Here is a 26,517-nt window from a genome sequence, read left to right on the forward strand (position 1 = left end):
GCGGCCATGGCTCATGGGCCCAGCCGCTCCACAGCATGTGGGATCTTCCCGGACCGGGGCACGAACCCATGTCCCCTGCATCGGCAGGCGGACTCTCAACCACTGCGCCACCAGGGAAGCCCCCACATCTTCTTTATCCATTCCTCTGTTGATGGACATTTAGATTGTTTCCATGTCCTGACTATTGTAAATAGTGCTGCAATGAACATTGGGGTGCATGTGTCTTTTTTTTTTTAATATAAATTTATTTATTTATTTTTGGCTGTGTTGGGTCTTCGTTGCTGCACGCAGGCTTTTTATCTAGTTGTGGCGAGTGGAGGCTACTCTTCTTTGCAGTGTGCAGGCTTTTCGTTGCAGTGGCTTTTCTTGTTGCAGAGCACAGGCTCTAGGAGCTCAGGCTTCAGTAGTTGTGGCATGCAGGCTCAGCAGTTGTGGCTCACAGGCTCTAGAGCACAGGCTCAGTAGTTGTGGCGCACAGGCTTAGTTGCACTGTGGCATGTGGCATCTTCCCAGACCAGGGCTCGAACCCGTGTCCCCTGCACTGGTAGGCAGATTCTTAACTACTGTGCCACCAGGGAAGCCTGCATGTGTCTTTTTGAATTATGATTTTCTCTGGGTATATGCCCAGTAGTGGGATTGCTTGTTCACATGGTAGTTCTATTTTTAGTTTTTTTAAGGAACCTCCATACTGTTCTCCATAGTGGCTGTATCAATTTACATTCCCACCAACAGTGCAAGAGTGGTCCCTTTTTTCCACACCATCTCCAGCATTTACTGTTTGTAGATTTTTTGATGGCCATTCTGACCGGTGTGAGGTGATATCTCATTGTAGCTTTGATTTTGATTTGCATTTCTCTAATAATTAGTGATGTTGAGCATTTTTTCATGTGTTTGTTGGCCACCTGTATATCTTCTTCGGACAAATGTCTATTTAGGTCTTCCGCCTATTTTTTGATTGGGTTTTTTGTTTTTTTGATATTGAGCTGCATGAGCTGTTTGTATATTCTGGAGATTAATCCTTTGTCAGTTACTTCATTTGCAAACATTTTCTCCCAAGATGAGGGTTGTCTTTTCATCGTTTATGGTTTCCTTTGCTGTGCAAAAGCTTTTAAGTTTAATTAGGTCCTATTTGTTTAGTTCTATTTTTATTCTCATTACTCTAGGAGTTGGCTAGAGTGTTCTGCCTATGTTTTCCTCTAAGAGTTTTATAGTGTCTGGCCTTACATTGAGGTCTTTAATCCATTTTGGGTTTATTTTTGTGTATGGTGTTAGGGAATGTTCTAATTTCATTCTTTTACATGTAGCTGTCCACTATTGGACTAATAGTCCACTAATGTCCACAAGTAGCACCACTATTGAAGAGGCTGTCTTTGCTCCATTGTATATTTTGGCCTCCTTTGTCATAGATTGGTTGACCATAGGTGTGTGGGTTTATCTCTGGGCTTTCTATCTTGTTCCATTGATCTATATTTCCGTTTTTGTGCCAGTACCATTCTGTCTTGATTACTGTAGCCCTGTGGTATAAAGTCAGGGAGCCTGATTCCTCCAGCTCCGTTTTTTTTTTTCCTCAAGATTGCTTTTGCTATTTGAGGTCTTCTGTGTTTTCATACAAAGTGTAAAATTTTTTGTTCTAGTGTTGTGAAAAATGTCATTGGTAATTTGATAGGGATTGCACTGAATCTGTAGATTGCTTTGGGTAGTACAGTCATTTTCACAATATTGATTCTTCCAGTCCAAGAACATGACATATCTCTCTAGCTGTTTGTGTCATCTTTGATTTCTTTCATCAGAGTCTCATAGTTTTCTATGTACAGGTCTTCTGCCTCCTTAGGCTTATTCCTAGGTATTTTATTCCTTTTGTTGCAATGGTAAATGGGATTGTTTCCTTAATTTCTCCTTCTGATCTTTCTTTGTTAGTGTATAGGAATGCAAGAGATTTCTGTGTATTAATTTTGTATCCTGCAACTTTACTAAATTCATTGTTTAGCTCTAGTAGTTTTCTGGTGGCATCTTTAGGATTTTCTATGTATAGTATCATGTCATCTGTAAACAGTTTCAGTTTTACTTCTTCTTTGCCAGTTTGGATTTCTTTTATTTCTTTTTCTTTGACTGCCATGGCTAGGACTTCCAAAACTATGTTGAATAATAGTGGCAAGAGTGGGCACCCTTGTCTTGTTCCTGATTTTAGAGGAAATGCTTTCATTTGACTTTGTAAAACAGCATATGCTTTATAACAAGAAAAAAGTTCAGGAATACTTTGTTACTGAATAAAATTACATTAATTAGAAATGCTATAATTCCCAGAAGCAAAGGAGGTATGACGATCAAGCACTTAAAACTAAATTTTTAATACAGTATGTGTATACGTCAGTGTCTAAAACATTCTGTGGAATTCAAACAATGAAATAAACCTTATATGTTCTCAACACATACCTTTATGTATTTTCTAATCATACTGCTATTTAAAAAACACACCCCTGTGAAGCCAGTAATTTACAGAGAAAGAAAATATGGAAGAGTGGAAAGACCTCAAAATCTGGAGGAATAAGACAGACTGTGGCCAAGACAAATAAGTTAAATTTTCTTACCCGCCTTACATTCTGGTTGTAAGAAATAAAAATAACATATATCAAGGGCCTAGCATAGTGTCTGGCACATATTAGACTATAACTATACACTAAATTATAAGCATATGTTAAATTTCAGATGTACACTAAATTGCAGTTTGTGCTCCCTTGGAACTTGAAATTAAGTCATCCAAAAAAGCACTCCACAAACTTTGCTAATTAGCTGCAGAAGGAACTAAAGTATCTGAAATGGAGCAAAGTGGTGCTCAAACAAGGTCGTGAAGATGAAGTGAAAGATTTGAGCTCAGGCTAAAACCCATTTCTCCTCTTCATTGTCCAGCCACACTGATGGTAAGAACCCTCTGTGCTCATTCTTTATCTACTATAAATCAATTTTTATATCATTCCATCTTTCATCCTTTATGCCTCACCATGGAAACTCTCCTCTTGTGTCAGATTCAACACTTCTTTTCAGTTGTCATCATATTCCACATGTCACTGAAGCTTTTGACACCATTGGCCATGCTCTTTTGCTGGGTACAGTCACTGGCACTTGGTATCCATTCCCGTTCCTGATGTTTTCTTGTTCCATAGAACTAGAAATAAAACTGTTATTTTCCAGACTCGTTTTTGGAGGCTGGGATTCTCTAGGCCAATGGTTCTCAGACTTTAGCATGCTTCAGAGTAACCTGGAAGTCTTCTTTAAAAACAGATTGCTAGGGCTTCCCTGGTGGCGCAGTGGTTGAGAGTCCACCTGCCGATGCAGGGGACACGGGTTCGTGCCCCGGTCCGGGAAGATCCCACGTGCCGTGGAGCGGCTAGGCCTGTGAGCCATGGCCGCTGAGCCTGCGCGTCCGGAGCCTGTGCGTCACAGTGGGAGAGGCCACAACAGTGAGAGGCCCGCGTACCGCAAAAAAAAAAAAAAAAAAAACAGATTGCTAGACCTACCCCCAGAGTTTCTAGTTTGGCCTGGGACTAAGAATTTGGTTTTTTTGTTGTTGTTGGTTTTTCCAGGTGATGTTAATGTTGCTGATCTGGAGAACTACACTTTGAGACCCATGCTTTATGTAAACTGAGCTGCACCAAAGAGAGATGCATTCTCATTAAATTTAAAGGAGAAAAGACCATCTTCCCACTGCTATTTCTGCTGGTAAGCAAGTTCAAGGAGAAAAAAACATTCTCCTTGGAGAATGGACAGAAAAAAACATTCCATTACCTATTTACCAGTTTTGTGGAAGTTGAGAGGCAGCTGTGGCTATGCAAGAAATGCTCAACGGCAGTAGCAGCAACTTCTGGACCTTCGGATCTCATCTACAGTGGTGTGTCTTTGAACACATTCATCCAACGCTGGCCCCAGCTCCCACACAAAGACTTTCCAATCATTTTGTATACATGTAATTCTCTGTATTAAGTAATTTTTTTTGGAAAAGTCAGAGTGGTTTCTGTTTTCTGCAGTGATTCCATGACTGATCCTTGGCTTTCATGAAACCATCTGTCTCCTTTTTATCTCCCTCCCTGGTTTTCTTTCCATTAGTGCTGGTATCAAAGAACAATGCAAATCTGGACGTGACAAATCCTATGTTGTGTTTTGTTTTCCTTTAAATGACCATACGAGAGGTAAATTTTTTTTAATGAATTTTACAATTTAGAAGCCAGATAAAGCTTCTCAGCGTGAAGAAGAATCTTCAGAATTCAATAAACTCTTCATGGTCAGCACCATAGCCTCCAGGGTTGCACTGACTTCATCATTTAGATTGCTTTTTAATGCCATTTCCAGCACATGACCAATCTTCTTTATAAAATATTGTTCCATTTCCCCCAAAATATGCATATTAAAAGATGTTCTATAGTTTTGTTCCTTGAGCAATCCTCATAGAATAAATATAACCTTCCTACCATAGAGGAAATGGAAATGGCTTATAGTCTAAAATTGGGTTTTTAGGATATTCTGGCAAAATTCTAAAGAGAAATTGGTTTTGCAGTATAAAGTAGTGAGGACAGGAGTCCTTAAAAATTATAGCATTATTAAACTAAAAGTTCTTAGAATAGAATAGAATCATTAGTGAAATAAATTTAGCAAATTCTCCCTAGAGAAAAAGAGTGAAGTCACTAGTTAAGAGAACTCAGCGTCACTGGTTGATAACAAAATGTTTTAAATCTTTTTACCTTGTACTAAACTCTAGGATCAGATTTTTTACCCCCTTCTTACTTTTCACACAAGTGAAACTTTTACTCCTTGTGTAAAGGAATTATTCTTTTACGGCATTTCTTGAGCACTTCTACTCTTCATTCGTCAGTTTCTATTTATTATCAAAATATGTGATTTGCTTCACCTCTGAGTCTATGTATTACAAATCAGATCCTGTCTTAAGACCTATTTATTTAATCATGAATTAATTTACTTAAAATAATGGGTTAAATATTCTATGAAAGATCTGTTTAGAAAATACCTATTAATAGCAAGATCAAATGTTTAAAAAATGGAAAGTGGGAGCCCCCTGGTGGCCTAGTGGTTAGGATTCTGAGCCTTCACTGCTGTGGCCCGGGTTCAACCCCTGGTCAGGGAACTGAGATCCCGCAAACAGTTCAGTGTGGAAAAAAAAAAAAAAAAGTTAAAAATTCATTTATATGTAAATTCATTCATTTAAAAACATGTTAATTAGATCAGAGTAATTTTTTACTCACCCTTTTGTTTTTAACTCTCCCCCTCAAGTCATTTAGTCTGTTCATTGTACTTCTAATATGTCTTTCATATCTACCCCTTTCTTTCCATTTGTCTTTGTCTTGTTTCAGGGCTTCATTGTCCATCTCATGCACTGTTTGTTGTAAGACATCGTACTTGGTCTTCCCACCTCCATTCTAGCAACCCTCTGAGCCATTCTTTATTCAACAAACAAGCCTTTAGTGTCTTCTGTGTTCCAGGCATGTGCTAGGCTCTGGGGATCCTGAGAAGATTAAGAACTCTCAAAAATTTCCCAGCTCACTAGGGAGACCAATTTGGAAACAACTAGAATATACCATAACAGGTGCAATAACAGTGGTATGAACAGAATGTTCCAAGAACACAAGCAAAGAATATCAATTCTGCCCTTAGCTGTTTCAGATTGTATAATATCACTTCTCCTCAAAACCCTGTGTTGGGGACTTCGCTGGTGGCGCAGTGGTTAAGAATCCACCTGCAGGGGACATGGGTTCGATCCCTGGCCCTGGAGGATCCCACATGCTGCAGAGCAACTAGGCCCAGGCACCACAGCTACTGAGCCCACGTGCCACAACTGCTGCAGCCTGAGCGCCTGGAGCCCATGCTCCACAACAAGAGAAGCCACAGAAATAAGCCCACGCACCGCAACAAAGAGTGGCCCCTGCTCGCCGCAACTAGAGAAAAGCCCGCGTGCAACAACGAAGACCCAGTGCAGCCAAAAATTAAAAAATAAAATAATTAATTAATTTTAAAAAACACAACAGAACACTGTGATGATTCCCCATCAACTTCAAACTCATTATAGCATGTTATTCTGGCTACTTCATTGACTCCAACCTACTTTTACAGTTCTACACCCCTATCTTCAGTTATTTATTTTATTTTATTTTTGGCCATGTCGCACAGCATGTGGGATCCTAGTTCCCCAACTGGGGACTGAACCTATGCCCCCTGAAGTGGAAGTACAGAGTCTCAACCACTGGACCACCAGAGGAGTCCTCCTACACCCCTATCTTCAACCTCTATGCCCTTCAAGTTTCACCTTAACTGCCCCTACCTCCAAGAAGCCTATGCTCAGAGTTTACCTGGTATTTTCTTTCATTGTATATGCCTATCTCCCCACCTTCTAATTTTTTTGTGGATGAGAATCATGGTTAATTTATTTTTATATCCTCACCTCCCAAGTGCCTTATTTTAGTAATTTTCACATGGCAGAACCTCAACAAATGCTAAGCTGAAATTTGATTCCTATCAAATGATCCCAATTTCTGGTAATCACAATAATTGCTCAAGTCTGTCAGCATTATCTTCATTATTTTAACCAGTAAGTCAGGGGGTTCTCTGAACTGTAGTGGTTCAGTGATACAATGTAAATAATGAATGTCCCCTGGAGCTGTGTAATGCAGTGGTCCCATTTCCCTGTACTAGGATATAAGAACTATGTTTTAAGATCTTATTTTTAGTTATCTTATTGTTAGGGTATTTTTAAGATAATGTTAGGTAACAGGTTTCTTTAAAAGTACTTAAGGTAGCATGAGTCTCAGACTCACACAACATTGATTCTAGATCTAGTTTAATTTTCCTTTTAATGACCAAACTTTGTCAATTAGCCCTCCAGAGGACTTGACAGTTCTAGTTTTTACTTCCTCCAGATAAACAGTGATTTGCAAACTCTAAGATTTAAAAACACTCCTTCATGAGAAAGACAAATATCATATGATAACACATATATGTGGAATCTTAAAAAAGGGTACAAATGAACTTATCTACAAAACAGAAATCGAGTTACAGATGTAGAAAACAAATTTACAATTACCAGGGGGTAAGGGGGAGAGGAATAAATTGGGAGATTGGGATTGACATATACACACTGCTATATATAAAATAGATAACTAATAAGGCCCTGCTGTATAGCGCAGGGAACTCTACTCAATACTCCGTAATGACCTATGTGGGAAAAGAATCTAAAAAAGAATGGATATGTGTATATGTATAACTGATTCACTTTGCTGTACACCTGAAACTAACACAACGTTGTAAATCAACTATACTCCAATAAAAATTTTTAAAAAATAGTCTGACACATGTAGTGGAATATTTAGGAAAGTCCAAAAAAATTACAGCTTATATAACAAAAAACTGGCATCGAGCAATATTTTATTGTGATTAAAAAGTCATGACTTTATGAATTACCAAAAAAACCCAAAAAACAACAACAACAACAACAAAAACCGCCACTTTTGCATTACAGGCATACTTCAGAGATACTGCAGACCACTGCAATAAAGCAAATATCACAATAAAGCAAACCACATCAATTTTTTGGTTTCTCAGTGCATATAAAAGTTATGTTTACACTATACTATAAAATGTGCAATAGCATTATCTCTAAAAAAACAATGTATGTACCATAATTTAAAAATACTTCATTGCTAAAAAATGCTAACCATCATCTGAGCCTTCAGTGAGTCATAATCTTTTTGCTGATGGAGGCAATTGAAATTGCCTCCATGCTGATGGCTGCTGACTTAAGCAGGTGGTGGTTGCTGAAGGTTAGGATGGCTGAGGCAATTTCCTAAAATAAGACAACAATGAATTTTGCCGCATCAGTTGACTCTTCCTTTCACAAACAATTTCTCTCAGCATGTAATACTTTTTGAAAGAGTTTTACCCACAGAAATCTTTTTAAAAATTGGAGTAAATCCTCTCAAACCCTGTCCCTGCTTTATCAACTAAGTTTATGTAATATTCTAAATCCTTTGCTGTCCTTTCAACAATCTTCATAGCATCTTCACCAGGAGTAGATTCTATCTCAAGAAACCACTTTATTTGCTCATCCATAAGAAGCAACTCCTCACCTGTTCAAGTTTTATCATGAGATAGCAGCAATTCAGTCACATCTTCAGGCTCCACTTCTAATTCTAGTTCTCTTGCTATTTCCACCACATCTGAAGGGACTTCCTCCACTGAAGTCTTGAACCCCTCAAAGCCATCCATGAGGGTTAGAATCAACTTCTTACAAGTTTCTGTTAATGTTGATATTTTGAACTCTTTCCATGAATTACAAATGTTCTTAATGGCATCTAGAATGATGAATCCCTTCCAGAAGTTTTTCTATTTCCTTTGCCCAGATGCATCAGAGGAATCACTATGGCAACAATAGCCTTACGAAATGTATTTCATAAATAATAAGACTTGAAAGTTGAAATTAGGGACTTCCCTGGTGGTCCAGTACGTAAGACTCCGCACTCCCAATGTGGGGGACCCGGGTTCTATCCCTGGTCGGGGAACTAGATCCCGCATGCATGCTGCAAGCAAGAGTCCACATGATGCAACTAAGAAGTCCACATGCTGCAACTAAAAGATCCCGTGTGTTGCAACTAAGACCCGGAGCAGCCAAAATAAATAAATAAATAAATAAATAAAATCTTAAAAAAAATGTTGAAATTACTACCTGATCCATGGGCTGCAGAATGGATGTTGTATTAGGAGGCATGAAAATAACATTAACCTCATTGTATATCTCCATCAGAGCTCTTGGGTGACCAAGAGCAGTAATATTTTGAAAGAAATCTTTTTTTCTGAGCAGTAGGCCTCAACAGCAAGTTTTAAAGACTCAGTAAACCATGTTGTAAACAAATGGGCTGCCATCCAGGCTTTGTTGTTCAATTTACAGAGCACAGGCAAAATAGATTTAGCATAATTCTCAAGGGCTCTAGGACTTGGGGAATGGTAAATGATCACTGGCTTCAGCTGAAAGTCATCAGCTGCATTAGCCTCTAACAAGAGAGTCAGCCTGTCCTTGGAAGCTCTGAAGCCAGGCATTGACTTCTTTCTAGCTATGAAAGTCCTAGATGGCATCTTCTTCCAATAGGAGGCTGCATTGAAAATTTGTTGGTTAGTGTGGCCACCCTCATCTTGATCTTAGCTAGTTCTTCTGGATAACTTGCTGGAGCTTCTACATCAGCATTTGCTGCTTCACCTTTTAAGTTATGGAAACAGCTTTTTCCTCAAACCTCACGACCCAACCTCTGCTAGCCTCAAACTTTTTCCTGCAGCTTCCTCACCTCTCTCAGCCTTCCTAGAATTGAAGAGAGTTAGGGCTTTGCTCTGGATTAGGCTTTGGCTTAAGGGAATGCTGTGGCTGGTTTGATCTCTATCCAGATCACAAGAACTTTTCTCCATATCAGCAATAAGGCTGTTTCACTTTCTTATCACTTGTGTGTTCACTGGAGTAGCACTTTTAATTTCTTTCAAGAACTTTTCCTTTGCTTTCACAACTTGGCTAACAGTTTGGGGCAAAAGGCCTAGCTTTCAGCCTATCTATCTCAGCTTTTGATATGCCTTCCTCACTAAGCTTAATCATTCCTAGCTTTTGATTTAAAGCAAGAGATGTGCAACTCATTCTTCCACTTTAACACTTAGAGGTCATTGTTGAGTTATAAATTGGCCTAATTTTAATATTGTTGTGTCTCAGGGAATAGGCAGGCCTGAGGAGAGGGAGAGAGATGGGGAATGGCAGTAGGTGGAGTAGTCAGAACTCACAACATTTATCAATTAAGCTCGCTATCTTATATGGGCACAGTTGGTGGTCCCCAAAACAATTACATTAGTAACATCAAAGATCACTGATCACCACAACAAATATAATAATGAAAAAGTCTGAAATATTGTGAAAGCTACCAAAATGTGACACAGAGGCAAAAAGTGAGCAGATGCTGTTGGAAAAATAGTGCCAATAGACTTTCTCAAAGCAGGGCTGCCACAGACCTTCAATTTGTGAAAAACACAATATCAGCAAAGTGCGATAAAGTGAAACACAATAAAAGAGGTATGCCTGTTATCTTTTATATTAAAGAATCCAAATTTTTGAATAGTTTGATGTTGGATTTGGACATAATGAACCAGAAATATATTCAGAACTTAGCTAAATTTAGGTAACCCCCACACTCAGATACAGCTTGTTGATAAAAATTGTCAACAAAGGACTTATGTCTAGAATATATAAAGGACTCTAAACTCTCAGAAAACAATCTGATTAAAAAATGGGCAAAAGACTTGAACAGAAACTTTACCAGAAAGGATATGTGGATGGCAAATAAGCACATAAAAATTGGTTCAGGGACTTCCCTGGTGGTCCAGTGGGTAAGACTCCCAATGCAGGGGGGCCTGTTTTCGATCCCTGGTCGGGGAACTAGATCCCACATGCATGCCGTAACTAAGAAGTCCTCATGATGCAACTAAAAAAAAAGATCCCACATGTCACAGCTAAGACCCAGCCCAGCCTAAATAAATAAATAGTTTTAAAAAATAGGTTCAACATCACCAGTCATTAAGGATATGCAAATTAAAGCCACAATTTGCTACCACTACACATATATAAAAATATCTAAAATACAAAATAATGACAACACCAAATGCTGGTGAGGATGCAGAGAAACCAGATCACTCATACGTTGCTGGTAGGAAGATAAAATGGTCCAGCTACTCTGGAAAATAGCTTGGCAGTTGCTTTTAAAACTAAATATGCAAATACCATATGACCCAGCTATTGTATTTTGGGGCAATTATCCCAGAGAAATGAAAAATTATGTTCACACAAAAACCTGTACATGCATGTTCATAGCAATTTTATTTGTGATAGCTAAAAAACCAACAAGTCAACAAGTGAATGGTTAAACAAACTGTGGTATATACATACCACAATCTCAGCAATAAAAAGGACCAAACTACTGATACAAGAGCTTGAAGAAATCTCCAGGAAATTATGCTGAATGAAAAAGCCAATCTCAAACGGTAACATATGCATGATTCTTTTGTATAACATTTTAAAAACAGCTTTATTAGGATATATTTCATGGATTCATCCATTTAAAGTATACAGTTGAGTGGTTTTTAGTATATTCATAGACTTGTACAGCCATATTGAACAATTTTTTACTTTTTAAATTGAGATATAATCCACATAAAATAAAATTCACCCTTTAAAGTGTACAATTCAGTTTTTAGTATATTTGCAGTTGTGCAACCATCACCATGATCTAATTCCAGAACATTTTCATTATCCCCTAAAGAAACCCCATACCTGTTAGTAGTCACTCCCCATTCCCCCCTCCTCCTAGCTCCTGGCAACCACTAATCTGTTTTCTGTTTCTATGGATTTGCCTGTTCTGTACATTTTATATAAATGGAATTGTACAATATGTTGCCTCTTGTGACTGGCTTCTTTTCATTTAGCATAATGTTTTCAAGGTTCATCCATGTTGGAGCATGAATCAGGATTTCATTCCTTTTTATGGCTAAATAACATTCTACTATATGGATATACCACATATTGCATATCTACTCAGCAGCTGATGGATATTTGGGTTGTGTCCACTTTTTGGCTTTATGAAAAATGCTACAGTGAACATTCATTTACAAGTTTTTATGTGAATATATTTCTAATTCTCTTGTCTATCTATGCAGGAGTGGGATTGTTGGGTCATATGATAACTCTATGTTTAGCTTTTTGAGTATATGACTTTTTTTTTCAGTATATAATATTTTTGAAATGACAACATTTTAGAAATGGAGAAGAGATTAGTGGTTGCCAGGAGTTGGGGATGGGAAGGAAGTGGGTGTGGATATCAAATGGCAATGGGAAGGATCTTTGTGCTGTTAAAAGTAATTGTTCGGGGCTTCCCTGGTGGCGCAGTGGTTGAGAGTCCGCCTGCCGATGCAGGGGACACGGGTTCGTGCCCCGGTCCAGGAAGATCCCGCAAGCCACGGAGCGGCTGGGCCCGTAAGCCATGGCCGCTGAGCCTGCATGTCCGGAGCCTGTGCTCCGCAGTGGGAGAGGCCACAGCAGTGAGAGGCCCCCATACCGCAAAAAAAAAAAAAAAAAAAAAAAAAAAATTGTTCAGTATTTTGTTTGACTGTTTAGAACTTGACACACACAAACACACAAATGAGTACAAGTAAAACTGAAGGAACCTGAATAATACTGGTGGATTGTATTGTATCAATGTCAATATTTAGGCTGTTACATTATACCATAGTTTTGCAAAATTTGGAAGAAACTTTGCAAAATTTACAGTGGATCTCTCTGTATTATTTCTTAAAACTGCAAATGAATCTACAATTACCTCAATAAAAATTTCAATTAAAATTAATAATAACTGGTTCTCATATATTTTTCTTTAGCTGCAAAATTTATATTGCCTCCATTCGCCCCTCCAGAGCTGGCTGCATCTACCAGCTTTCTACTACTTGCCTTTTTACTACACTAAGGGAAGAAAACATCTTATCTGCAAAAAACACTGTCATATTGCTCTCACAAATACAAGTTTCCATGAAAATCAAATTAAAAATACTGGCAAAACACATTAAATTTATCTTCAATTTAAGACACTAGGCCTTATTATACATATTATCAGTAATTTTTTTTTACAAGTTGTTTAACTTTTTTTTTTTTTTTTAATTTTTTCTTGGCCGTGCCTCATGGCTTGTGGGATCTTAGTTCCCCAACCAGGGATCACACCCGGGCCCCCTTCAGTGGAAGTGCCAAGTCCTAACCACTGGACCACCAGGGAATTCCCTGTTTAACTTTTACTACTACAGCAGCCCACCTAGCACTATGCAAGAGTTTTAGCTCAATATCATATTGCCTAAACTAGACAACACAATCACCAACTGAATACTTTAATATTTATCCCTTCTATACCTGGCTTTTCCTAAATATAGCTCTCTTGCACCTGTTTCTCCATTATTAGACAGAAACACATGATAATTATTTTTGTATGTCCCACAAAGAGATAAAGTTAATTATAACAAAAGATTTAAATGTATGCCGTGAAGAGAAAAGCTGTCTCATCAAGACAATTGTGTTCCTGTAGGATTAAATAATAGGTTATTGGAAAAGGGAAAGATGGCTCATGATGAAGGTACTCTACTGAAATCACTAGACTTTTTTTTTTTTAATAAGTTTGACACAGTTAAACTGTCACTAATTTTTATTAAATTCAGAAAATGCCAATATGAGCTATGGAATACTTTTTAATGTATATAGTATCTAAAATCAAGTCAAAATGAGACCTGGTAGAGCCTTTTAGATATCTGTTTTGACAAATAGATGAAAAATATGTATAGGTACCAAATGCTTTATGTACATGTAGAAAATTGCTTTTAAAAAGTACTTGGGGGCTTCCCTGGTGGCGCAGTGGTTGAGAGTCCGCCTGCCGATGCAGGGGACACGGGTTCGTGCCCCGGTCCGGGAAGATCCCACATGTCGCAGAGTGGCTAGGCCCATGAGCCATGGCCACTGAGCCTGTGCGTCCGGAGCCTGTGCTCCGCAACGGGAGAGGCCACAACAGTGAGAGGCCCGCGTACCGAAAAAAAAAAAAAATCTACACAGGTAATTCTAGTGTGACTTTAGGGTTGAGAATGACTGTCCCCCTATCTTCATTTACATATGAAAAAAATGAGGCAGGGATAAAATCAGTACTAATAAGAATGAGAGTAATAGTTTAATAACTAAACCAGGAAAATAAGAAATATCTGTTTTTTTCCCTCTAAAACTAGATTTTAAAAATTACATCCCCAAGCAGCAGAAACATAACTATGAACAAGACAGGGAATTTCTTATAAAGCTGAAATTCTGGTGGAAAAAGAAAAAGATAGTAAACAAGTATATAAATAAATAAAATCATTTTACATAGTGTTCAGTGCTGTGAATAAAATAGGCTAATGTGATAGTAACGAGGAGGTAAGTGAGGGGGCAGTTTTTGATCATGTAATCAAAGAAGGCCTGCTTTGAATATATTAACATAAATCATATTATACATTTTACTGGATAACCTGCCTTGATCATTTAACAATTTGTGAAAGTTGTCTTACAGTGCATCTATAGTATATATCCATTGTTCTTTTAACTACTTCATCCATCCTGATGGAGATTTTATTGTTTTTTACTATGTAAATTGATGCTGTGAGGAACATTTTATACATGTTTGTATATACGTGTAATTATTACTCTAGGATGAATTCCTAGAAGCGGAATTACAAGATCAAAGAAAGCACACATTAAAGTTTTGATAGATATTATCAAATAACCCTCAAAAATTTTGTAAAAATGGAACTTCTGCAGAAAGGATACACATTTTTTCAAGCAACTGCCATTAACAGGATTTGAATAAAAATATTTTATCTTTCTATTCTCTGTGAAATGATCGGTTCTCAGTCTTTATCTTATTTGACCAATCTGCAACATACTCGGCAGAATTAGTTACCTCTTACTCCTGTGAAACTCTTCTTCACTTGTCATCTAAGGCTGCATGCTCTCGGAGTTTTTTCTCATAACACGCTGGACTCTTCAATCTTCCTTCCTGGCTCCTCCTCATCTCTTTGAATTCTAAACATTGAAGTGTCATAGGCATCAGTCCTAGGTCCTCTCTCTACCTACACTACACTCTTTCTCTTCCTGGGCGCTCATCCAATCTCATGGATTTAACTATCGTATCTCTCGTTTATATGAATATCACTAAGACATCTGGATGTCTAAGAGGCATCTAAAAACATCTAAAAACTTATTTCATCTCTGTAATGGCAACTCCATCTACCAGTTGCTCAAACCAATCCCTTGCTTTTTTTTTTTCTTACACCCTACCTTCCTCTCTTTATTGAGGTTTCTGCTCAAGTCAGATTCCCCAGAGAAGCCTCTCTTAGCACACTTCTAAAACAGCACTCTCCTGCCTCCCACCACCATTCCCTATCCTCTTAGCTTGCCTATTTTTTAAAAATGCTAGGTCTCAATATCTAAAATGAGTACATATTTCTTTAATTGATCATTAGCTGATGTGGGGGGGGCAACTTTATTGGTTCACCGTGGTATCTCTAGCACCTAGAGCAGTGTCTTGTGTTGTTGACACAGTAGCTACTCAATAACTATCTGCTCAGTGAATGAATGAATGAATTGTACAGGTCACATAGAGATATTATAGTTGGAAACCAGGCCGTTAAGGTGAAAAGGCAACATATTTGAAACATCCAGTTTTGGTCCTAATTCTAGGCACAGCTATGTATCTTTGACTAAGTTATCCTTCAAAGTCTATTTCTCCATCTGTAAATCGGGGTTTATGTCATCTTCCTCAGCAAACAAGAAGCTGTAGTCAATATCTATTTAGTATTACAATCACAAAAGTTTCACTACCTGTAATTTTCCAGGAACATGTTTCAATTTTCGTCTTAATTTCAGTTGTCCAGGTATAACATAATGTGACAGTATGTATTCAGAAGCCCTTAACATTTTAAAGTTATTACACAGTTGGCCCTCAGTATTTTTGGGTCCCACATCCTCAGATTCAACCAATCCTGGGTCAAAAATTATTTAAAGAAAAAAAGTTCCAGAAAATTCCAAAAACCAAAACTTGAATTTGCAGCATACCAGCACCTGTTTATATAGCATTTACCTTGCATCAGTCATCTAGAGATTACTGATCTAGAGTAATCTCAGGAGTATGCACGGGAGTATGTGCTTAGGTTATATGTAAAAACTACGCCATTGTTTATAACGGACTTCAGCATTTGAGGATTTTAGTATCTGTGTGTCGGTCCTGGAACCAATCAGAAACTTGCAGGCCCAATCCTTGCAAACACCCCGGCTGCCTTCCAAGAGGGAGGAGTGTCTGCCCCTGTCAGTCACTAGGCATCCAGTTTATGTAAGGCCCGCGTCCTTGCTCCAACCCCAGATCTGCGTGGGGGAATCTAGCAAAATCTAGACTCGCAGAGCTGACAACCCTCCCCGTACTGGCCAACTTGGGGTTATACACACCCTGAGGGAGCCACGCGGCGCTCCAGCTCCACCGGCCTGAAACAGCGGGCTGGGTTTCAACCATGGCGGAGCATCAGCTTCACCTGAGGAGATTTTAAAAACAGTCAGAGGCGCCACCCAGACTGTCCGATTCAGTTTCGGGGTGGGGGCCCCGACACCAGTGTGACGGAGCCGGGGAGCGAGAACGCCGGACGCCGCCCCACACTCCGCAGGTCTAGCCCCTGCCGGCCAGCCCGGGGCCCACCTTAGCTCCCCACGCGGAAGCCGGGCCACAACACTCCAGCAGAAGCCCCGCCCCCTCAGCCCACGCAGGCCTCCGGCGCCCGCCAAACTGGTCTCCCGCGAGACCGCCCCTTGGCTCCGCCCACTGCCCCGCCACCGAAAGGCTGGAATAGGGGGGTGATTGCTTCTTCAACTGCTTCCCTGCCCACACGATGGCGCATTCTGGAAAGGGTCCTTCCACCAGCCAATCATTTCCTCCATCCAGTCTTCCACAGAGTTCCCTCATCTTCCCGTGGCATTTCAGACCCTCTACTCCTGAGCTTTTCGCGGTCTAAGGGGCCTACGTACGTCTGGACCGCGCACGCGCGCATCCATGTCCAGGGGGGCGCACGCGCAGTAGCAGGGTCGGCAAGCGCGTGTGCTGGGCAGTCCCACGCTGCAGTGGAGAGAGTCGAGCCTTGGTTTTGTCGGTGTCCATTGTGGGCAGCGGACTTATAGAGGTCATGGCGCCGGCGGAAATCCTGAACGGGAAGGTCATCTCTGCGTAAGGACATGCCATGGTTGTTAGGGCTTGTTGGGCTGCTGGCGAGGGCTGTGAGCAGCGTGTGCAGGTCCCTAAGGACCCCCTTTTATTTTTTGCGGGAGGGAGACTTGTAGCCTAAGAGCCTGGCCAGCTGGGTGGGGAGAGAGGACATTGTCCTGAGCCCTTCACACCTGAAGACCGGTTCCCTACAACCAAAGAAAGGGTGGCTGTGCCCGCTGGCTCCTATGCTTCTGGGACAAGTCCTCTTACGCACCCCGACGACTATGCTCCCAGAAGTGCAGCTGCCAGACGAGAGAGTAGTTTGGGTTGCCTGCAGCATCCCAGTCAGAACTCAGAAATCCAGTTAATTCCCTTGCCTTGTAATTTGGAGGTGAGGAGACTGAGGTTAGTGAGGTAACAAGGTTACAAGGCTGATTAGTGGCAGAGTCTCCTTCCAGACCGTAGCTTTACCCATTGCACCAGAGTCATCATTTGCTAAGTAGAACCCACTAAACGTTTTCTTTTTCCGTCAATTTCATGCCCCTCTAACAACTATCTCCTGTGTCCTGATCCTAGATTTACTTTCTAGTTTGGCTCTTGAGTCCTGACAGTATTTTCTATTCCTTTTGACCTCTGCCATTTCTACCCTATGGGAAATCCAAATGCTTAGCTAGTGTATATGATTACCAGACTTAATTCCCAGGGAGTAACACCTGGCTGTTTTTTGTCTGGGAGGTGACTGGTGGGGAAAGATGAAAGTAGAAGGGGAAAGGATATATTTTGTGTGATCCACCTGGAGGTTGCTCTTGGGACCTTGGACCTCACCAGTTATTTAGTAACAACTGTACCTGGCAACAATAATTGCCCCATGAAGCCCTAATTTTGTGAGCAGAGGTTTTTGAGTGAATTATAGAGTCATTGGCAGTGAAACCCACCTTGAGTTTCCTGGAAGATAGAGATGGTGGGTAAAGAAGGTGAGATGTAAATTAGATGGTGGTGAATCTTTCACATTGGTGAGGAGGAGCCCCAAACGTATTAGAAATCACAGTACGTACATGTGAGTGCTTTTCTGCATGTGGTTTGCTAAACTGCATTGTTTGTGCTTGACCTTCGTTTTTTGTTTGCTTGTATTTCAAACCCAGTCCCTTAATCAGTGGCTTTTCTTGATAAAAATCCTCTTTTTAGAAAGACTGGTTGTGAAGAGATAATTTAGGTTTACTTCTTGGCGGGCTACTGAGAATAGGTGCTTACTGGATATGTTTTGGTTGAGTGGAGAGCAAGTTAAATATACTTGTAAGCTCCATAAGGGCAAATACATGCATTGTCTTATTTGTGTCTATATCCAAAACACCTAGAAACTTTCTTTCACTCCTTACTAGTTTTGTGGCATTAAGCAAATTAGCTAACCTCTGTGCCAAAATTTTCTCAAATGTAAAATAAAGATAATATCTAGGCCATTGAATTGTGAGGAGAATTAAATGAGTTCCTAACTGAAGAGCATTTAGAATTGTTTCTGGTACATAATAAGTGTTCAGCACAAGTTAGCTGTTAACGATTAGAAATTAGTTAATGTATACAGAGATGATTGATTCATTATCTCTTTGACAGTGATAGTTGCCTTGAGATTCATTCCTTTTTTTTTTTAAATATTTATTTATTTATTTGGCTGTGCCAGGATCTTCATTGCCGCCTGCGGGGTCTTCATTGCGGCATGCAGGATCTTTAGTTGCAGCATGTGGGACCTAGTTCCCTGACAAGGGATCAAACCCAGGTCCCCTGCATTGGGAGCATGGAGTCTTAGCCACTGGACCACCAGGGAAGTCTGGCCTTGAGATCTATTTCAATGGTTCTCAACATTAGCTACAGATTAAAATCACCTTGGGAGCTTTTTGTTTTTGATATTTCTTTTTATTTACATATGAATACATACAGAAAAGTGCACCTGTCATCAGTGTACAGCTCAATGAGTTTTTCATTACTGAACTTGAGTAGCACCCAGTAAGAAATGACATTGTTGGCATTCCAGAAGCCCCTCTCTCACTCCCATCCCATCACCATCCCCAACAAAGGTAATCACTATCCTGACTTCCAACACTGCAGATTAGTATTGCCTGGTTTTGAACTTTATATAAATGACATCATACAGTATAAAGTCTTCTGTGTCTGGCTTCTTTCAGTCAATGTTGTGTTTCTTAAATTATTTCATGTTGCAGGTAGTTGTAGTTCATTTACTCTCATAGCTGTTTTGTATTCTATGTGAATATGCCACTATTTGCTTATCCATGGACATTTTGGTTTCTAGTTTTGGGTGATTATGAATAGTGCTATGAGCATTCTTTCATATGTCTTTTCATGGAACATATAATATATACCTTTCTGTTGATTACATCCCTAAGAGTAGAATTGTGGAGTAATAGGACATATATATGAGCAGTTTTATATAAGTAGAAATTGCCAATCTTTTCCAAGGTAGTTTTACTAAATTATATTCATAGGAAGCTTCAATGCTTGGTACCCACACAGATTGATTTAATTGGAATTGCTAGCAATAAGCCACTGGACTCAGTATTTTAAAAATCTTTTAAAAGCTCATGCTTTGATTCTAATGCATCTTGAAGGTTGAGAACCACTTATCTAAAGCCTTAACTCTTTTTTTTTAATTTATTTGGTTGCGCTGGGTCTTAGTTGTGGCACACGGGCTCCTCAGCTGTGGCATGCGAACTTAGTTGTGGCATGCATGCGGCATCTAGTTCCCTGACCAGGGATTGAACCCAGGCCTCCTGCATTGGGGCCATGGAATCTCAACCACTGTGCCACCAGGGAAGTCCCTAAAGCCTTAATGCTTAAGTCCAAGTTTCATCAATGAGGAGGAATAGGGCAGTGATTTGGTGGCAGATACTGAAAGCATTCTCTGGAAATGACTGTTCCAGGTACTGTTCCTTTCCCTTGTTGGCTCAGAAGTAACATAGCTAACCTTTTACAGTGCCCCGTGGTTGAGCAATCAATTGAACTAATTGATACCAGTTCCTACTAACACAATTCATAAACAAGCACTAAGACTAAGGATGTTGTGCTTACAGAAGATTTTTCTTTAATGTGCTTATAAAATGGCTCTTTCAGATGCTGCCACAGCTTGGCACCTTGACCTTCATGGAGAGCTTGACTCCAGGAGCAGGTAGAGCTCACAGTTCCTCAGGGAAGAGGAGCTCTGGAACGGGGGACAGCCTGCTTGGTTCATGAAGTAGTGCAGTCTCTCAGCTCCCCATGCTGAGGCCGCAGCAGGCAGCTGACCCTTGGCCATGGCCCTGGGGGAATCCTGAACAAGAAGATGGTTCTTAGAGCTTGAGCAGGTTGGGCTGCAGGTAGAAGGTCTGGGCAGGGTGTCCCTACCTTCCTCTTTTACTAGGCCAGGGACACTCTTGAGAGGAAAGGTAAGTGAACTTCTTGCATTGCAGCCAGGGATCCTGGAGTCAAAGGGAAGGGTCCCTCATTCCCCAGATTTGCAGGTCAGCTTCCTTGTTTGCCACCACTGTTGGGCCTCTCTGGGGACCAATTTGTAAGCCTTCAAGCTCCCTGGGCAGTTTCTTCTCTGATGTAGTATTTGAATTGTAAAATTTCTTCCTTGAGGGAGGAAGGATGGGGCAAGTCAAGAATTCCACAGTCAGAATTTCTCCAAAATCTAGTTCACTGCCTATCCTACCCTGCAAGCTGAGGAAATAGTTGAGGCAAGAAAAGTGATGTCATCTGGCCAAGGGTTACTCGGCTGGTTAATGGCAGAGGCTCAATTAGAACCAAGGTCTTCACCCAGTACATGGTGCTTCTTACTTTGTCAGGCACTTACTACTTTTGCTAAAAGGAATTTCATAAGCTAATTTTTTTTTCTTTATAGCAGTCTTCCTCTTGTTGCCATGCTTCCCATTCTGCTGAGAAGGCCATCCCTGACTTTTCTCTACTTTTATTTATTCTCCCTTTATATCTTTCTGGTAGCCAGGACTGGACAAAATTCATCATTCCAGATTCCTTCTCTGCCTGTGGGAAACCTGGATCTAGTTGCCAGTTGTGTCCCTTTGGAAGGAACACTTCCATTTCTTCCTTAGGGGAGTTCCAAGATTGTAGCCTGGATTTGAAAATTGGTGGAGATCTGAGGGTTAGGGACAAATACCTGTTTTTGGATATTTATTCACTTAATAAATATCTGTGTGCCTCCTATATGCCAGGCACTCTTCAAAGCCACAAGACTATAACAGTCAACAAAACAGCCCACATCCCTACCCTCGTGGAGTCTCTGTCCTGATACGTAGAGACAGATGGTAAAATTGGTAAAACAGAATGTAAGGTAGTGAGAAATGCCAAAGAGAAAACCAGAGCAGGGAAGAGGGACAGATTTCTGAGGCATGGGGGTTATAATTTTGAATATGGGAATTAAGCTCATACTCATTGTGAAAGGAACTTCTGGGCAAAGATTTGAAGGAGGCGGGGCCGTGAGCCTGCCAATGTAAGAGGGTTCCTGACCAAAAACACAGCCTGTGCCATGGACCTTTGACCTCACCAGTTATTAAATGACTGCTTTGGGGTCAGCAGTGATGGCCTCCGAGAAGCTGAAGATGAGTAGAGGGGCTGAGAGAAAGAGCACTGATGGTGGTGAGAGCCTACCCTGGCTTAAGGGAGGAGCTCCTAAAGAGATTATACAAAGGGGGGGTGGAAAATAGTGTCAGAAGAACCGCCCTGATTTGGCTTTTAGACCAGAAACCACAATTCTTACATACGTGTGCTTTTCAGAGTGGGGCCTACTAAGTGCTGTATGATTTGTTTGACCTTTCCTTCTGTTTGTTTGCTATAGTTGAGCCTGCTCCCTCCATCGGTGGCATTTTTCTTAAGTCTTTTAGAAAGACTGAAGAGACAGATGGTTTGCCACTTGTCAGGCCACTGAGAGAAGGTGCTCTGAGGTGTGGGTTGAGCAGAGCGGGTTGGTGTGTTTGTAACACAGCTCCCTGTGGGTGGTATCCCCAGAGCTAGTCACAGTGCTGCTCCCTCCTCCAGAATCACTGGGTGACTTAGTTTACCTACTTGTGCCTTAGCTTCCTCATCTATATGTTGGCCACCTAATTCATAAGGTTGTTAAAATTAAATGAGTCATGGCTTGTAAAGCATTTAGAGCAGTCTCTGGCACATAGTTAAGTTTTAATAAATTGGTACTTAGAGAGCACCTGTTGAATAAGCAAGTGATGTTTGTGTTTTTCCAAGCTTTATCTGCAGCAGCTGGCTTATTATCTTGAGCCTTAAAATTAGAATGTATCCTATTGTTCAAAGATAAAAATGGAACCATGACTATATGTTTAGCTACAGGGCTAGAAGAACTATTTTCTGTAGAAAGAGTTTGCTCACCACAGTGAAGTTGATAAGCTTTGCATTTTGTCCTGTAGATAAAGTACCTGAAGACCTTTTTGTGCTTAAAAAGATTTGCCTGTAATGAGCTCCAAAGTGTAGGCCTTTCTGAAGGCCCGTGGAACCTTGACTGTCAAAGCTGTCTTCACTCTGGGAGCCTGTGCAGGAGAGCAAGTGAGAGTTGCTGAGAGTGGGACCTTCTGCTGGGTCTTAACGAGGCCACCCAGCCAGGCTATTGGGTGTGTTGCTATTGTAAATAGTGCTGCTATGAACATAAGGGTGCATGTATCTTTTTGAATTATAGTTTTGTCCAGATATATGCCCAGGAGTGGGATTGTTGGATCATTTGGCAACTCTATTTTTAGTTTTTTTGAGGAAGCTCCATGCTGTTTTCCATAGTGGCTGCACCAATTTACATTCCCACCAACAATGTAGGAGGGTTCCCTTTTCTCCACACCCTCTCCAGCACTTATTGTTTGTAGATTTTTTGATGATGGCCATTTTAACTAGTGTGAGGTGATTCCTCATTGTAGTTTTGATTTGCATTTCTCTAATTAGTCATGTTGAGCATCTTTTCATGTGCCTGTTGGTCATCTGCATGTCTTCTTTGGAGAAATGTCTATTTAGGTCTTCTGAGCAGTTTTTTGATTGGGTTGCTTGTTTTTTTGTTATTGAGTTATGTGAGTTGTTTGTATATTTTGGAAATTAAGCCCTTGCTGGTTGCATCATTTGCAAATATGTTCTTCAACAAGGAGGTAATTAATCTTTTAATTTGACTTAACTAACTAGGAATTTGAAATATATGCCTTTCTTGGAACACTAGATGGCCTCAGTTGTTTTTACAAGGAACTACATGTTAAGTTTTTCAGAAAATTTGAAGAATTTTTTAGCAGTGTAACAGTTGTAATGAAACATAAAACAGCAAATGAACAAAATGACAGTAAAGCAAATGAAATCAGACATTTGTGTTGTACTGCATTGTAAAATCTTATAACAACAGTCTCCTTGTGGGGATGGGGGAGGGTGAGAAATGTATGTCCTTGTTTAGAATAGCCCTGCATGTTGAAGATGAATGTTCTTGATTTTTCTAAAGGCCCATTCTGTGGACCTTTTTTTTTTAAATTAATTAATTAATTGGCTGCATTGGGTCTTCGTTGCTGCACGCGGGCTTTCTCTAGTTGCATCGAGCGGGGGCTCCTCTTCGTTGCGGTGTGCTGGCCTCTCATTGCAGTGGCTTCTGTTGTTGTGGAGCACACGCTCTAGGCGTGCGCGCCTCAGCAGTTGTGGCACGCAGGCTCTAAAGCACAGGCTCAGTAGTTGTGGCACACGGGCTTAGTTGCTCCGCGGCATGTGGGATCTTCCCAGATCAGGGCTCGAACCCGTGTCCCCCACAATGGCAGGTGGATTCTTAACCACTGTGCCACGAAGGAAGTCCCCTCTGTGGACCTTTTGAAGATTATTTGCAAATTCCTCTAAGCCTGTGCTACATTTCAGTGTTTGTTGACTGGGCAGCTTTTTTCCCATCATGTAGATTTCTTAGCCATGTAGCTAAATACCCTTTACCGCCTCTTTTTCCTACCTGTGCCTTCTGTTGAAATGTCCTTGTTACATTATATTTCAGCAATGCTTTTTTTTCTCAGTCATAAAATGTCCAAAATTTGAAAATAGGCCATTATATAAAACAGAATGAGTTGGAATTCATAATGGACTTTTTCAGGAATAACTGTACAAGACTTGAGGCACGAGATCTGGGTGACTTAGAGATATTAGGCTCTGACTAGGACTCTTCAAGGGTGATGCGATTCTGTAGGGATGTACACCTTTGACTTTTGTTGACTAGGCTCTTTGACAGCTATATGTGGGAGAAGTCAACTTGGAGAAAACTGATAGTCACGCAAGTAACTCTTATCCATAGAGATTCAAACAAATTTTGACAGGTTGAGCTATAAATGATTTCCACTGTGATTTTTGCACCTTAGAAAAGATAACCCCAAAGATTGCATTTTATTGGCCAGTAGCAGGGCTTCTCATCCTTGGGCACTGTTAACATTTGGGCTGGATAATTCTTTGTTGTTCTTTGTCCCGTGCATTGTAGGATAAGTAATTGTATCCCTAGCCTCTACCCACTAGATACCAGTAGTAACTTAGTTAAAACTGCATCTGTGTCTGTTCATGTTTAATTAGCTATGACTATTTTACTAGTATCTGTCCATCAGGACCAGAGAGACTTCAATGGTTTACTGCTACTTGGTCCTGCTACCTTCATTGGCACTCTAGTACTGATTTCTCCTACATCAAGATTGAGATATGTCTTCCCTTAGATTTTAGAGAATGTTGATGGAAGATGGTGTGACTGGCATGTGTAGTTCTATTCAGGGATCAGGGGTGTTTCCCCACATGCCCACTTCTGCCTCACTCTGCCCCCAGAATCTTTACCAGGATGGTATAACTCATGGGGCTGAGGATAGAAATGGGAGGCACCTGCAATTCAAGGAAGTTTCTGTTTATTTAGGAGGTTTCAGTGATTTGAAAGTTGTTCCATTATAGCATTTATACTTTCTGGAAATGAGCTATAAAAATTAAAGGGGTTCCCACCATTTAATTCATCACAGCTGTATGACCCTAAAATAAACATAGACGAGGGGGGGAGTATTAATTTTTCTCTCCATGTTCTTCTTCTGTAGTTTCTTCAACTTCAGACACACCTGACACTTGGCTTTTGTTATTCCACTTTTCGTTTTAAGGTGCTTCGGTTAGTGGCCAACCAAGAAAACCAGACAGGAAAAAAATTTTAAGGGACTTAACAGAGACGTAATTACAATTGTCTTGATTTTTTTTCTTTTTTCCTCACCAGGGCAGAAAATTTTCCACTGGTTGCTTTAGTGTTCTGGGCTGTCTAGTTCTTGCTGATTGTGGTTTATGTGCACTTAAAAATGTCTCATTGCTATTCTGGTCATGTCTCAGAGGCCCAAGTGTTAGCTTTTAAACAAATCTTTGTAGTTGGAAGAATATCCCCGCTAATGCAACTTTTAAAACAGCCCTGCTTCTTAGAAAAAGTTTAAGGGAGTCAGTACAACTGATCTCAAGCTGTAATCTTTTTTAGGGAAAAAAAATGCGTACTTAGAGCCATTTAAATTATAGCATAGAAAATACAGAACATTTTATTCTTTGCTCTTAACCTACTGGGCTGAAACAACATTTTCCACCTATACCACCTTATAGTACTGGGTTCCTGTAGCTTGCTACCTGCTGGGCACAAGTATTATTTTCATTTGTCCCTAGATTCCTTCCTTGGGTCTCAAATGCTTACTTATTCTACAATCCTTGTAAGATTTGGTAAATAAATTCACTGTATCAGTATGAAATCTGCTCTGTTCTTAAAGTATTTGTAGTTGTCCGTCTTCCCAGCTCCATTTCACAACCCCCAAAACCTGAGAGTCATCTGTAGCCCTGGCATTTCCTCTGTGTTTCATGTTTAGTATATCTAGAATACATCTGCTTCTTGCCAGCTTACCACTGATACCTTAATCCAAGCCACCATCACCTCTGGCCTGGATTTTGCAATTGCACTGACTTCTTGCTGCTGTCCCTGATTCTCACCGTCCCCTCTCGGGTCTGTTCCCAATTCAGCAGCCAGAATATTCCTTTAAAAATGTTAAGTCCGGTGCTCACTTTGGCAGCACATATACTAAAATTGGAACAATACAGAGAAGATTAGCATGGCACCTGTGCAAGGATGACATGCAAATTCATGAAGTGTTCCATATTTTTGGTGCTGATGAACCTAGTTGCAGGGCAGCAGTAGAGGTAGACATAGAGAATGGACTTGAGGACATGGGGGGAGGGGGAAGCTGAGGCGAAGTGAGAGTAGCATCGACATACATACACGACCGAATGTGAAATAGTTGGCTGGTGGGGAGCAGCAGTGTAGCACAGGGAGATCGGCTCGATGCTTTGTGATGACCTAGAGGGGTGGGGTAGGGAGGGTGGGAGGGAGGCTCAAGAGGGAGGGGATATGGGGACATGTGTATGCATATGGCTGATTCGCTTTGTTGCACAACAGAAACTAACAGTATTGTGAAGCAATTATACTCCAATAAAGATCTATTTTTTAAAAAATGTAAGTCCAATCATGTCAGCCCTGTTGAAAACCCTCTAATGGCTTCCGAATAAATGACTGTATACCTCATTTGATTACGGCTTCCCCTTGGGCCTCAATTACCCACTCAGGGCCTTTGCACTTGCTGTTCTTTCTGTAAATTGGCCCTGGGAAAGCCACCCAACCTGACTGCTTAGAGCCTGTGTCCAC

The 26,517-nt window shown here is 40.5% G+C and overlaps 2 protein-coding genes across 5 annotated transcripts in view; one reads left to right on the forward strand and one right to left on the reverse strand.

Moving 5' to 3' along the window:
- The window catches only part of LOC308614095 (uncharacterized protein), a gene marked incomplete at its 5' end in the record, with an annotated part of 42,027 nt that extends 25,885 nt beyond the window's left edge, over nucleotides 1-16,142 (reverse strand). Inside the window, one exon of the mRNA XM_081228291.1 lies at nucleotides 16,055-16,142. Within this exon, the coding sequence (XP_081084417.1) occupies nucleotides 16,055-16,142 (88 nt within the window). The remainder of the gene's footprint in view (nucleotides 1-16,054) is intronic.
- Nucleotides 16,143-16,702: 560 nt separating this feature from the next.
- The window catches only part of MTHFD1 (methylenetetrahydrofolate dehydrogenase, cyclohydrolase and formyltetrahydrofolate synthetase 1), a 57,859-nt gene continuing 48,044 nt past the window's right edge, over nucleotides 16,703-26,517 (forward strand). For 2 of the 4 annotated variants that reach the window (XM_081228125.1, XM_081228127.1), the window contains exon 1: nucleotides 16,703-16,844. In XM_081228125.1, coding sequence (XP_081084251.1) covers nucleotides 16,804-16,844 — 41 coding nt within the window. In that variant the 5' untranslated portion in view covers nucleotides 16,703-16,803. Of the gene's footprint in view, nucleotides 16,845-19,915; nucleotides 19,999-26,517 lie in introns of those variants that run through there. The other 2 variants (XM_081228124.1, XM_081228126.1) reach the window with 1 other exon arrangement.

Source organism: Mesoplodon bidens (assembly GCF_964165515.1).
Source record: "Mesoplodon bidens genome assembly, chromosome: 3".
Taxonomy (NCBI): Eukaryota; Metazoa; Chordata; class Mammalia; order Artiodactyla; family Ziphiidae; genus Mesoplodon; species Mesoplodon bidens.